The 12,814-nt window shown below is 38.2% G+C and overlaps 1 protein-coding gene across 2 annotated transcripts in view; it reads left to right on the top strand.

The window, feature by feature from the left end:
• The window catches only part of slc4a3 (solute carrier family 4 member 3), a 134,650-nt gene extending 122,364 nt beyond the window's left edge, over positions 1–12,286 (top strand). For both annotated transcript variants that reach the window (XM_061926563.1, XM_061926564.1), the window contains 5 exons: positions 229–395; positions 467–720; positions 3,306–3,475; positions 6,010–6,183; positions 10,806–12,286. In XM_061926563.1, the coding sequence (XP_061782547.1) occupies positions 229–395; positions 467–720; positions 3,306–3,475; positions 6,010–6,183; positions 10,806–10,883 (843 nt within the window). In that variant the 3' untranslated portion in view covers positions 10,884–12,286. The remainder of the gene's footprint in view (positions 1–228; positions 396–466; positions 721–3,305; positions 3,476–6,009; positions 6,184–10,805) is intronic.
• The last annotated feature ends 528 nt before the right edge of the window (positions 12,287–12,814 follow it).

Below are 12,814 nucleotides of genomic sequence, written 5' to 3'. Positions count from 1 at the left end.
TCTAAGAATATCTGTTGGCAAGGAAGAGCTGTCACCTTCAAATTTAACACACAAAACACATTTTAAGATATTCAAAAATCTACTGCCGTCTGGCAACAATTTGTCACGTTTCATGTGTCAGGTAAACGGCGACAAATAGGGCCATATGAATCTCCCTCCTTACTGTATCTTGAAATAGCCTTTTTTTTCAACATTGGAGTCATTTTTTTTTTCAATTCCCACTTTCAGAAACTCAACGTGCCATCGGGATTTTCCGTCACTTCCCCCGAAAAGAGAGGTTGGTTCATCAGCCCCTTTGGGGACAAGCAGCCCTTCCCCACCTGGATGATGGGAGCGTCAGTCGTGCCCGCCCTCCTCGTGTTCATACTCATTTTCATGGAGACCCAGATCACCTCGTAAGCACACCCGGTGGGGTTTTTAAAAAAACGTCGCACCTCTTCTTACCTCCCTCCCTTCCCCCTCCCAGGCTCATCGTCAGCAAGAAGGAGCGCCGCCTGGTCAAAGGCTCCGGCTTCCACCTCGATTTGCTGCTCATTGTTATTCTTGGAGCCTTCTGCCCGCTCTTCGGCCTGCCGTGGCTGACGGCGGCCACCGTACGGTCCGTCACTCACGTCAACGCCCTCACCGTCATGAGCAAAGCCACAGCACCCGGGGAAAAGCCCATGATCCAGGAGGTGAAAGAGCAGCGGTTGACGGGGCTTTTGGTGGCCGTGCTTGTTGGTAAGAGGATTGGTGGGGATGGAACGAGCTAAAAATGTGTTTTACAGTAGCTAAGGTCGTATTTTTTTTTGGAGATACCCGATAAAATCGGCCTGCCGATATTATCGGCCGATAAATGCTTTAAAATGTAATCTCGGAAATGATTGGTATCGGTTTCAAAAAGTCAAATTAATGACTTTTTAAAACGCCGCTGTACGGAGCGGTACATATCCGGTAAAACACGGACGTAGGCTAGTATAGGGCCAATTTGGTGTGGCCAATCAACCTATCCCCAGGTGCATGTCTTTGGCGGTGAGAGGAAGCCGGAGTACCCGGAGGGAACCCACGCAGTCAAGGGGAGAACATGCAAACTCCATACAGAAAGATCCCGAGTGCAGGATCGAACCCCAGACCTTTGCATTGTGAGGTAGATGCACTAACCTCTCCTCCACCGTGCTGCCCTGCTTTAAAATATAATATCGGAAATTATCGGTATCGGTTTCAAGAAGTAAAATTGATGACTTTTTAAAACGCCGCTGTGTACACGGACGTAGGAAGAAGTACAGAGCGCCAATAAACCTTAAAGGCACTGCCTTTGCGTGCCGGCCCAGTCACATAATATCTACGGCTTTTCACACACACAAGTGAATGCAGTGCATACTTGGTCAACAGCCATACAGGTCACACTGAGGGTGGCCGTATAAACAATTTAACACTGTTACAAATATGCGCCACGCTGTGAACCCACACCAAACAAGAATGACAAACACATTTTGGGAGAACATTGTCAGGCTTGGGACGAAGGAAGGGTCTCTTAATAAAGCTTTTATTTTGAAAACTCTTTAACCTCCAGAGCAGAGTATTTTCAATTACTATGAGTCACAAAAAACAGACAGCGAAAAAAGGTTCCGAAAAGGGAAAAAACGAATATCACTCCAAAAAGGAGGAAATACGAAAATAAAGACAAACTATAATTAGCGCCGTATCTGCTATAAAAACTTTAACAAAAAAACGCTCCAACAGGAGGAAGAAAATAATGACTATAAAAATTACTACTCTAATCTTATTCTAATAAATGTAAACGAAAAAATCACTCAAAAACTTTGAGGAAGGAAGATCATTAGGAAAAAATAACTCAAAAAAGGCTAGATAACAAAAGTCGCTCTGAGGGAGGAGAAAAAGTTCAACTCAAAATTACAGCGTGGGAATTTGTGGATCCAAAGGAAGTAGACGTGGGACGAGGCAAGGCATGGACATGAACACGAACATGGAGGCTAGACAGGCACGAAAGCTCGAGACAATCTGGCACAGAACAAGGGGAGGCATGGGCTTATATGGAACATGAGGGTAATGGGAAACAGGTGGAAACAATCAAAGGGTCAGGGATGACGTCAGACTGGTGACACAAGAGGAAGGACCCGTGATCTGAAACAAGAGGAGTTGCTTTACAAAATAAAACATGCAAATCACAAGACAGAAAAAAAAACAAGACAAGACTTCCCTCACCGCGGTGTGACAAACATCCGCACCGTAACACAACATAAACACAACAGAACAAATACCCAGAACCCCTTGCAGCACTAACTCTTCCGGGACGCTACAATATACACCCCCTGGTACCCCCTAGCCCCCCCTCCCACACACCTCGAACCCAACCCCGCTCACCTCAACCTCCTCATGCTCCATCAGGGAGAGCATGTCCCAAATTCCAAGCTGCTGTTTTGAGGCATGTTAAAAAAAAATAATGCACTTTGTGACTTCAATAATAAATATGGCAGTGCCATGTTGGCATTTTTTTCCATAACTTGAGTTGATTTATTTTGGAAAAACCTTGTTACATTGTTTAATGCATCCAGTGGGGCATCACAACAAAATGAGGCTGTCACGACTTGGTCCATGGGTTTAGTTTTTCCAGAAGGCAACGGAAAGTTGGCTCGGGCGAGACGGGAATGTGAGTACATGATTGTTTATTACTATCAAAAAAAGTACAAACGAAAAGCGCGCACAGTGGCGGAGAACAAACTATGAAACCAAAAGACTATAGCATTAATAAACAAAAACTTACTTGGCTTGGACTAAAGTTGCAGCATGAAAGATGGACATGAAAAAACAAGTGTCAGGAATGTGAAGAGCATAAATGTGGGATGTCGCCAGAAAGACAAACTGAAAACAATGAACTTAAATACTACAGACATGATTAACGAAAACAGGTACGTGACTCAAAACGTGAAACAGGTGTGTGATGTGACAGGTGAAAACTAATGAGTTGCTATGGTGACAAACAATAGTGCACAATGAGTCCAAACGTGGAACAGGTGAAACTAATGGGTAACCATGGAAACAAGACAAGGGCGTGAAAAGCCAGAAACTAAAGAGTCCAATAACTAAACAAAACAAAACATGACTAAAACAAAACATGATTACACAGACATGACAGAGGCATAATAATGTGTTAATTCCACGACTGTATGTATCGGTATCGGTTGATATCGGAATCAGTAATTAAGAGTTGGACAATATCGGCAAAAAAGCCATTATCAGACATCTCTAATATGAATCCCTTTTCCTTCAGTATGACCGAATGTCATTTTCTCTCTACCATTCAGGTATGTCCATGGTGATGACAGATGTGCTGCGTCTCATACCGCTGGCCGTGCTCTTTGGCATCTTCCTGTACATGGGGGTGACATCTTTGACAGGCATCCAGTTATATGAACGCATCACGCTCATGGTCACGCCGGCGAAGCACCACCCTGACCATATATACGTCACCAAGGTAACGCACACACTCAACCGCACATACACTTGTAAAGAACATAATGTCATGGCTGTCTTGAGTTTCCAATCATTTCTACAACTCTTATTTTTTTGTGATAGAGTGATTGGAGCACATACTTGTTGGTCACAAAAAAACATTCATGAAGTTTGGTTCTTTTATGAATTTATTATGGGTCTACTGAAAATGTGAGCAAATCTGCTGGGTCAAAAGTATACATACAGCTAAATTTGTTGGTTTTCTGACATGGGTGACGAAACAAAAACTGAGCTGTTTGGCCACAGTACCCAGCAATATGTTTGGAGAAGAAAAGGTGAGGCCTTTAATCCCAGGAACACCATACCTACCGTCAAGCATGGTGGTGGTAGTATTCTGCTCTGGGCCTGTTTTGCTGCCAATGGAACTGGTGCTTTACAGAGAGTAAATGGGACAATGAAAAAGGAGGATTACCTCCAAATTCTTCAGGACAACCTAAAATCATCAGCCCGGAGGTTGGGTCTTGGGCGCAGTTGGGTGTTCCAACAGGACAATGACCCCAAACACATGTCAAAAGTGGTAAAGGAATGGCTAAATCAGACTAGAATTAAGGTTTTAGAATGGCCTTCCCAAAGTCCTGACTTAAACATGTGGACAATGCTGAAGAAACAAGTCTATGTCAGAAAATCAACACATTTAGCTGAATTGCACCAATTTTGTCAAGAGGAGTGGTCAAAAACTCACCCAGAAGCTTGTAGATGGCTACCAAAAGCGCCTTATTGCAGTGAAACTTGCCAAGGGACATGTAAGCAAATATTAACATTGCTGTATGTATACTTTTGACCCAGCAGATTTGGTCACATTTTCAGTAGACCCATAATAAATTCATAAAAGAACCAAACTTCATAAATGTTTTTTGTGACCAACAAGTATGTGCTCCAATCATTCTATCACAAAAAAATAAGAGTTGTAGAAATTATTGAAAACTCAAGACAGCCATGACATTATGTTCTTTACAAGTGTATGTAAACTTTTGACCACAACTGTATTTGCTGTTATTTTCTGGACAATGTGAGTAAATCAAATCAATGACCCTTGAAAATACTTCAAAATAATAGCCCAGCATTTACTTATATGACACAATCCAAACAACCTTTCCTAATCATGGTGCAAAAAAAAAATGCAACTGACATAAATGTCAACACAACCTGCTCACTGAACACTGTAAATATTATGAAAAATGTGCAAATACCGATAAAAAAAAAAAAAATATTTTAAATTACACCTATTTAAATCCATTAGAGTGCATATTGGAAGAATGTAAAACACTCTCCACACTTATCCATGTTTGGTGCATTTTGGCTGCTTGACATTTTGATTCATTACAAAACTTTCGGAAGGTCGTCACGGAAGTAAACAAGGTAGGAGTCTGACTTGTATATACTCTTAATATCTTAATAATTTATTGATTATATATCCATTATATTAATTATATATATATTAATATAATATGTACACACACATACAGTACAGGCCAAAAGTTTGGACACACCTTCTCATTCAATGCGTTTTCTTTATTTTCATGACTATTTACATTGTAGATCAGGGGTCAGGAACCTTTTTGGCTGAAAGAGCCATGAAAGCCAAATATTTTAAAATGTATTTCCGTGAGAGCCATATACTATTTTTTTAACACCGAATACAACTAAATGCACGCATTTTTAAGTAATACCAACATTTTTAGAGTACAATAAGTCTCTTATTCTTTTTAATAACATTGTTATTCTGAAGCCAACCAATAATAAATAAAATACTTCTTACCAATAATGCAACTTCTTGAACAGGTGCGGTAGAAAATGGATGAATGGATTAAAATCCATGAGAATGTTTTATATTTTGAACATTATTTTTAACACTGTGATTACCAGCGGAATTATTCATTACTTATCCTGTTAAGTAATGTCAGCTAAGATTTATCTGAGAGCTAGATGCAGTCATCAAAAGAGACACATCTGGCTCTCGAGCCATAGGTTCCCTACCCCTGTTGTAGATTGTCACTGAAGGCAAATATATATATATATATATATATATATAGGGAGTATTTTCTATTTTTTTTTAAATATTTTTTTTAAGCAGTACAATCACTAATTCAAGAAATTAAAGTCAGGCTTATAAGGCGTGACATAAATGACCCAGTTTTCCCAGTATGAAGTACATTTCTACAATTTATAATTAATAAAGACAGTTTATTTTCTCCATTTTATATATGTCCATTGTAATTTCCATCCATTGCTTCAAAGTCGGTCCCTCCTGGGATATCCACAGAATTGTCAGCATAAATCCCGATAGGAACATCCCTGCTTCTTGGTGTCCTGTGGGTGGAATTGGGGAAGTGTCTTGGGGAAGTGTGGACAACGCTGTATATTCCTTCCTGAATGTTTCCAAACCACACATCGCTTTGTTGTCCATTGTTCCCTTTGAGCTGGCAACACTAGAAAGGCTAAACGGAGATTATGACTGCATGCATATTCATAAGTGGTGTTTTTTTGTGTCCGCAGGTGAAGACGTGGCGCATGAACCTGTTCACCATCATCCAGCTGGCGTGCATCGTGGCATTATGGGTAGTGAAGTCCACCGCGGCCTCCCTGGCATTCCCCTTTGTCCTCATCATGACCGTGCCGCTGCGGCGCGTCGTCCTCTCCAGAATCTTCGAGGAACGTGAGCTCCAGGCGGTAGGTCGGGGGCTTTCCGGTAATGTGGGAATCATCCGACCCGCGCTGGAACGCTCGCGGCTTTTTCACGCGGGATGGATGTTTGCCTGTTTACTTTTTGCTCCAACACTCACATCTCCCCAAACAAATACAAATATTGAACTTGAAATGTTCCGTACGTGCAAAGTTGCGTCAAAGGTAAAATGTCGTGCGGTCTGTTTTTGAAGCCCTGATCGGGTGTGTCGTGTTTTCTTGGTTAAACACTCCAGCCGCCAAAACAATCTACTTGTCTTTGGTTTTTTTTTGGTTTTTGATCTCAAAGCAAAGCCAATGGAAGACATTTGTGTGAAAGGTTAGATTAGTCAGTACTGTGCCAGGCACATTTCCAACTGATCAAATACAAAAACCTTTGTGTTGTCAAAGCAAATCTTATTAGTTTGCTTTTGGACTGCGCTCTGGACTTTTTTTCCCTCCACTTTACGGGAAATAGACGTCACACTCTGTTTTGATTATTGTATTCCAAAATGTATGTTAGTCGAACGATTGTGTCATTTCTACCTCTAAATCTGTGCTTTTTCAATTGTTTTCTGTTATTGAAATGCATTCAAAGTCCTTAAATGGATTTCGCGGAAATTAAGGCCTTAAATGGCATTAAAAAAACATTATATTTTATGTTGCTACTATGGTACATTTTTAGTCTACTTTATATCTGCATTATCCTTTCCATCCTTTCCCTTTCCAACCTTGGTAACTGCGCTACTGTGTGGAAGAATTTCCCTTGTGGATCAAGAAAGTTGGTCTAAGTCCAAGTCTCAGTCTAAATATGATGTCCAGAGGCGATATAACATTTCATACAATTACGATTGGCAACAAAAAGACAACAAAACAACAAAACAACCAACCTGCCTGTCACATGGCAGTAAAACAGCTGAACAAACAAAACAGAAGTCATCGTCATGGACCCACTAGCTGCAAAAGCTCAAGAGGCAATATAACATTTCATACAATTGCAATTGGCAACAAAAAGACAACAAAACAACCCACCTGACCCAGTTTTTCCAATTGGGATATTATTGAGGGTATTATTGACAGTCCTTTTTTATTTACATTTTTGTTTACTTATTTAGGTCAATTAAGTTATTCACCTGAAAATATAGTAGTACACCCGGACCACATCAGAACCCCCCAGACAGTTGAATCCTTCAAAAAGCAACTCAAAACCTTCCTTTTTAACAGAGCATTCCCCTCCTAAGCACTTTTTAATTGTTTTTTTTCTAATATTTTACGACTAACCTTCTTGTTTTTTTACTTTTAAACTAGTTTTGAATTGTACGCATGAGATTTCTCAAAAATGTAAAGTTCATTATAAATAGAATGCATTATTATTATTATTATTGTGTTACTACAGTCAGGAAAAATATGTTTATTGCGTTTGAAAGGGTTACTTGCATTGTTATTATTACCATATTTTTTGGGCTTTAGAGCGTATCGTTATTGAAATCGCACCCACCAAATTTTAGAAAATATAAAAACATTTCACATTTATTAGCCGCACTGTACTATAAGCAGCAGCTATATATACCGGTACGAAAGATAATTATAAACATTGTTTTGCATACCCTTAATTGTTTCCAAACTGTGCCTGTCACATGGCAGTAAAACAGCTGAACAATCAAAACAGAAGTCATCGTCATAGACCCACTAGCTGCAAAAGCTAAAGAGGGAATATAACATTTCATACAATTGCAATTGGCAACAAAAAGACAACAAAACAACCCACCTGACCCAGTTTTTCCAATTGGGATATTATTAAGCGTATTATTGAGAGTCCATTTCATTTAAATTTGTGTTTACTTATTTAGGTTAATTAAGTTATTCACCGGCAAGTATAATAGTACACCCGGACCACATCAGAACCCCCCAGACAGTTGAATCCTTCAAAAAGCAACTCAAAACCTTCCTTTTCAACAGAGCATTCCCCTTCTAAGCACTTTTTAGTTATTTTTTTTCTAATATTTTATGACTTGCCTTCTTGTTTTTATACTTTTAAACTAGTTTTGAATTGTATGCACCCATTAGAACCCACTTTGAGATGTGTCAAAAATGTAAAGTTCATTATAAATACAATTAGTAATTATTATTATTATTGTAGTACCAAATACTGCAGTCATGGAAAATGTTTATTGCTTTTGAAAGGGTTACTCGCATTGTTATTATTACTGTATTTTGTCCGTTATTTAAGTCGCACCCACCAAATTTTAAAAGAAATTTAAACAAAGATACATTTATGAGCCGCACTGTACCGGTACTAGAAGTAGCAGCTATATATACCAGTACGAAAGATCATTATAAACATTGTTTTGCAAACCCTTAATTGTTTCCAAACTGTGCCTGTCACATGGCAGTAAAACAGCTGAACAAACAAAACAGAAATCATTGTCATGGACCCACTAGCTGCAAAAGCTCAAGAGGCAATATAACATTTCAAACAATTGCAATTGGCAACAAAAAGACAACAAAACAACTCACCTGACCCAGTTTTTCCAATTGGGATATTATTGAGGGTATTATTGACAGTCCATTTCATTTTGACATGAAAACAAAAAAGACGAAAGAAATATAGATCAACTTAGAACAGTAAATAAGTTTTATTTACTGTTTTTTTTTGTCTGTAACAGAAAAGGCTTAAAGTGCATCAATTTGCCTGAAATTAACAAACAAATTAAAAAAATAATGAATCCTTGTTTAAACTACAAACTTTTTTTTGACGCACTTGAGCCATCTGATAGTTGTAAATACACCTCTGCATAGCAATGTATCCTTATTAACATTAAAGAAAACAAAAAAGACGAAAGAAATATAGATCAACTTAAAACAGCAAATAACTTGTATTTACTGTTTTTTTTTAGTCTGTAACAGAAAATATTTAAAGTGCATCAATTTGCCTGAAATTAACAAAAAAGTTTAAAATAATTAAAATCCTTGTTTAAACTATAAACTTTTTTTGGACGCACTTCAGCCATCTGATAGTTGTAAGTACACCTCTGCATAGCAATGTTTCCTTATCAACATTAAAGAAAACAAAAAAGACAAAATAAATATAGATCAACTTAAAACAGTTAATAACTTTTATTTACTGTTTTTTTTTTAGTCTGTAACATAAACCTTTTTAAATGCATCAATTTGCCGGAAATTAACTAAAAAGTAAAAAAAAAATGTAATCCTTGTTTAAACTATAAACTTTTTTTTGACGCACTTGAGCCATCTGATAGTTGTAAGTACACCTCTGCATAGCAATGTTTCCTTATTTAATATTAAAGAAAACAAACAAGACGAAATAAATATATAGATCAACTTAAAACAGTAAATAACTTTTATTTACTGTTTTTTTTAAGTCTGTAACAGAAAATATTTAAAGTGCATCAATTTGCTTGAAATTAACAAAAAAGTAAAAAATAATCATTTTTTAAACCGCAAACTTCTTTTTGGCGCACTTGAGCCATCTGATAGTTGTAAGTACACCTCTGCATAGCAATGTTTCCTTATTAACATTAAAGAAAACAAAAAAGACGAAATAAATATATAGATCAACTTAAAACAGTAAATAACTTTTATTTACTGTTTTCTTTTAGTCTGTAACATAAAAAAATTAAAAATGCATCAATTTGCCTGAAATTAACAGAAAAGTAAAAACAAATGTAATCCTTGTTTAAACTATAACGTTTTTTTGACACACTTGAGCCATTTCATAGTTGTAAGTACACCTCTGCATAGCAATGTTTCCTTATTAACATTAAAGAAAACAAAAAAGACGAAAGAAATATATAGATCAACTTAAAACAGTAAATAACTTTTATTTACTGTTTTTTTTTAGTCTGTAACATAAAAAAAAAATTAAAAATGCATCAATTTGCCTGAAATTAACAAAAAAGTAAAAAAAATGTACCATATTTTTCGAAGTATAAATCGCACCGGATTATAAGTCGCACCTGCTGAAAATGCATAATAAAGAAGGAAAAAAACATTATCCAACTTTCATAAACTATGAAAAAAACTGCGACTTATAGTCCGAAAAATACGGTAATCCTTGTTTAAACTATAACGTTTTTTTGACACACTTGAGCCATCTGATAGTTGTAAGTACACCTCTGCATAGCAATGTATCCGTATTAACATTAAACAAAACAAAAAATACAAAATAAATATAGATCAACTTAAAACAGTAAATAACTTTTATTTACTGTTTTTTTTTAGTCTAACAGAAAATATTTAAAGTGCATCAATTTGCCTGAAATTAACAAAAAAGTAAAGAAAAAAAACATCCTTGTTTAAACTATAAACATTTTTTGGACGCACCCGAGCCATTTGATAGTAGAAAAAAATTAAATTAAATACATTAATAAAATAAATACGACATTAGCTCAGGAGCACATTATATAAAATACTTAAACCTTCACAACAAATAAATAAATGCAAAAATCCATGCTGATTAATTTTTTTCATAAATGCGTTTTGTAGTGCACAGCTATCAAAGCAAGGTTTGAAGCATGATACTGATAAAGCGTGTTCCCCCAGGGGACCCGCCCCACTATTTGAGAAGGACTGTTCAAAACAAACCTATTGATGACTGTTTCTCTCCACAGCTGGACTGTGACGAAGATTCTCCCAACTTCAATGAAGACGGACGGGATGAGTACAACGAAATTCACATGCTGGTGTAAAATCGAAACGAGCCGAGAAGAGCATCTCCCTTTTAACGCTTTGGAGTCAAAATCTTTGGCAGTGACATTTATTTAGTCTCTGGGGTCAACGGGGCGAAAAATATTTAGAAAAAATGTATTTGTAAGATAGATTTATATTAATATTTTCTATTTTACGATGAAAATATACTGGTTGTGTGCATAGCTCAGATAAATATGTTTATCCCTTTAATTACTCTGCAGGCTTTGGGCATATGTGCAATGGTAGGGCGTACGTACACCCACCGGGTTATTCGAACCACGCTGGCACTTTTTTTCCCCTGATATTGTACAAAAAGCCGGGAGGAAATGATACGTTGTTGTTACTTGCGTGAATGTACAGATAGTAAACTTAGTTTTTCCAAAGTGTACAAAGCCATTCCCAATATTGGGCTGGGACTAACGCGCTGGTGAGCGCCCGCGCTGTGATTTACGTCGTCGGTTGTTTCGAGTTGCTTATTTCCACGGTATTGTGCCGAAGAAAACTAGTTTTGATTAGCTTAAAAACAGCAGAGCGCTCCTGTAACTGACAAAAGAAAATACATCAAAATCAAATGTCTACGAAATGTACAAAAACAGATGAATAGTGCCCCCTGGTCCTTAGCTTTCGGGAAATGTGGCCCCCAAAACCATTTAGTTGACTATGCCTGGTATATAGGGTTGGGAACCGAATTAGACACTTTTATAGGAATTACACTATATTGACAAAAGTATTTGGCCACCTGCCTTGACTCACATATGAACTTGAAGTGCCATCCCATTCCTAACCCATAGGGTTCAATATGATGTCGGTCCACCTTTTGGAGCTATTACAGCTTCAACTCTTCTGGGGAAGGCTGTCCACAAGGTTGCGGAGTGTGTTTATAGGAATTTTTTCCACCATTCTTCCAAAAGCGCATTGGTGAGGTCACACCAATCGAGAAGGTCTGGCTCTCAGTCTCCGTTATAATTCATCCCAAAAGTGTTCTATCGGGTTCAGGTCAGGACTCTGTGCAGGCCAGTCAAGTTCATCCACACCAGACTCTGTCATCCATGTCTTTATGGACCTTGTCATGTTGGAAGGGGAAGGGGCCCGCTCCAAACTGTTCCCACAAGGTTGGGAGCATGGAATTGTCCAAAATGTTTTGGTATCCTGGAGCATTCACTGGAACTACAGGGCCAAGTCCAACTCCTGAAAAACAACCCCGCACCATAATTCCTCCTCCACCAAATTTCACACTCGGCACAATGCAGTCCGAAATGTACCGATCTCCTGGCAACCTCCAAACCCAGACTGGTCCATCAGATTGCCAAATGAAAAAGCGGGATTCATCAGTCCAGAGAAGGCGTCTCCACTGCTCTAGAGTCCAGTGGCGACGTGCTTTACACCACTGCATCCATCGCTTTGCATTTGGACTTGGTGATGTATGGCTTAGATGCAGCTGCTCGGCCATGGAAACCCATTCCATGAAGCTCTCTGCGTACTGTACGTGGGCTAATTGGAAGGTCACATGAAGTTTGAAGCTCTGAAAGTGCACTATGCGCTTCAGCATCCACTGACCCATGTCTGTCAGTTCATGTGGCCTACCACTTGGTGGCTGAGTTGCTGTTGTTCCCAAACTCTTCTATTTTCTTATAATAAAGTCAACAGTTGACTTTGGAATATTTATGAGCGAGGACATTCACGACTAGATTTGTTGCACAGGTGGCATCCTATGACAGTTCCACGCTGGAAATCACTGAGAGCGGCCCAATCTTTCACAGATGTTTCTAGAAACAGTCTCCATGCCTAAGTGCTTGATTTTATACACCTGTGGCCGGGCCAAGTGATTAGGACACCTGATTCTGATCATTTGGATGGGTGGTCAAATACCTTTGGCAATATAGTGTATGAAGTTGGAAGTGCCATCCCATTCCTAACCCATAGGGTTCAA

The sequence above is a fragment of the Nerophis lumbriciformis genome, linkage group LG31 (assembly GCF_033978685.3).
Source record: "Nerophis lumbriciformis linkage group LG31, RoL_Nlum_v2.1, whole genome shotgun sequence".
NCBI classification, from domain to species: domain Eukaryota; kingdom Metazoa; phylum Chordata; class Actinopteri; order Syngnathiformes; family Syngnathidae; genus Nerophis; species Nerophis lumbriciformis.
This window is presented reverse-complemented; position numbering and strand designations above follow the sequence as displayed.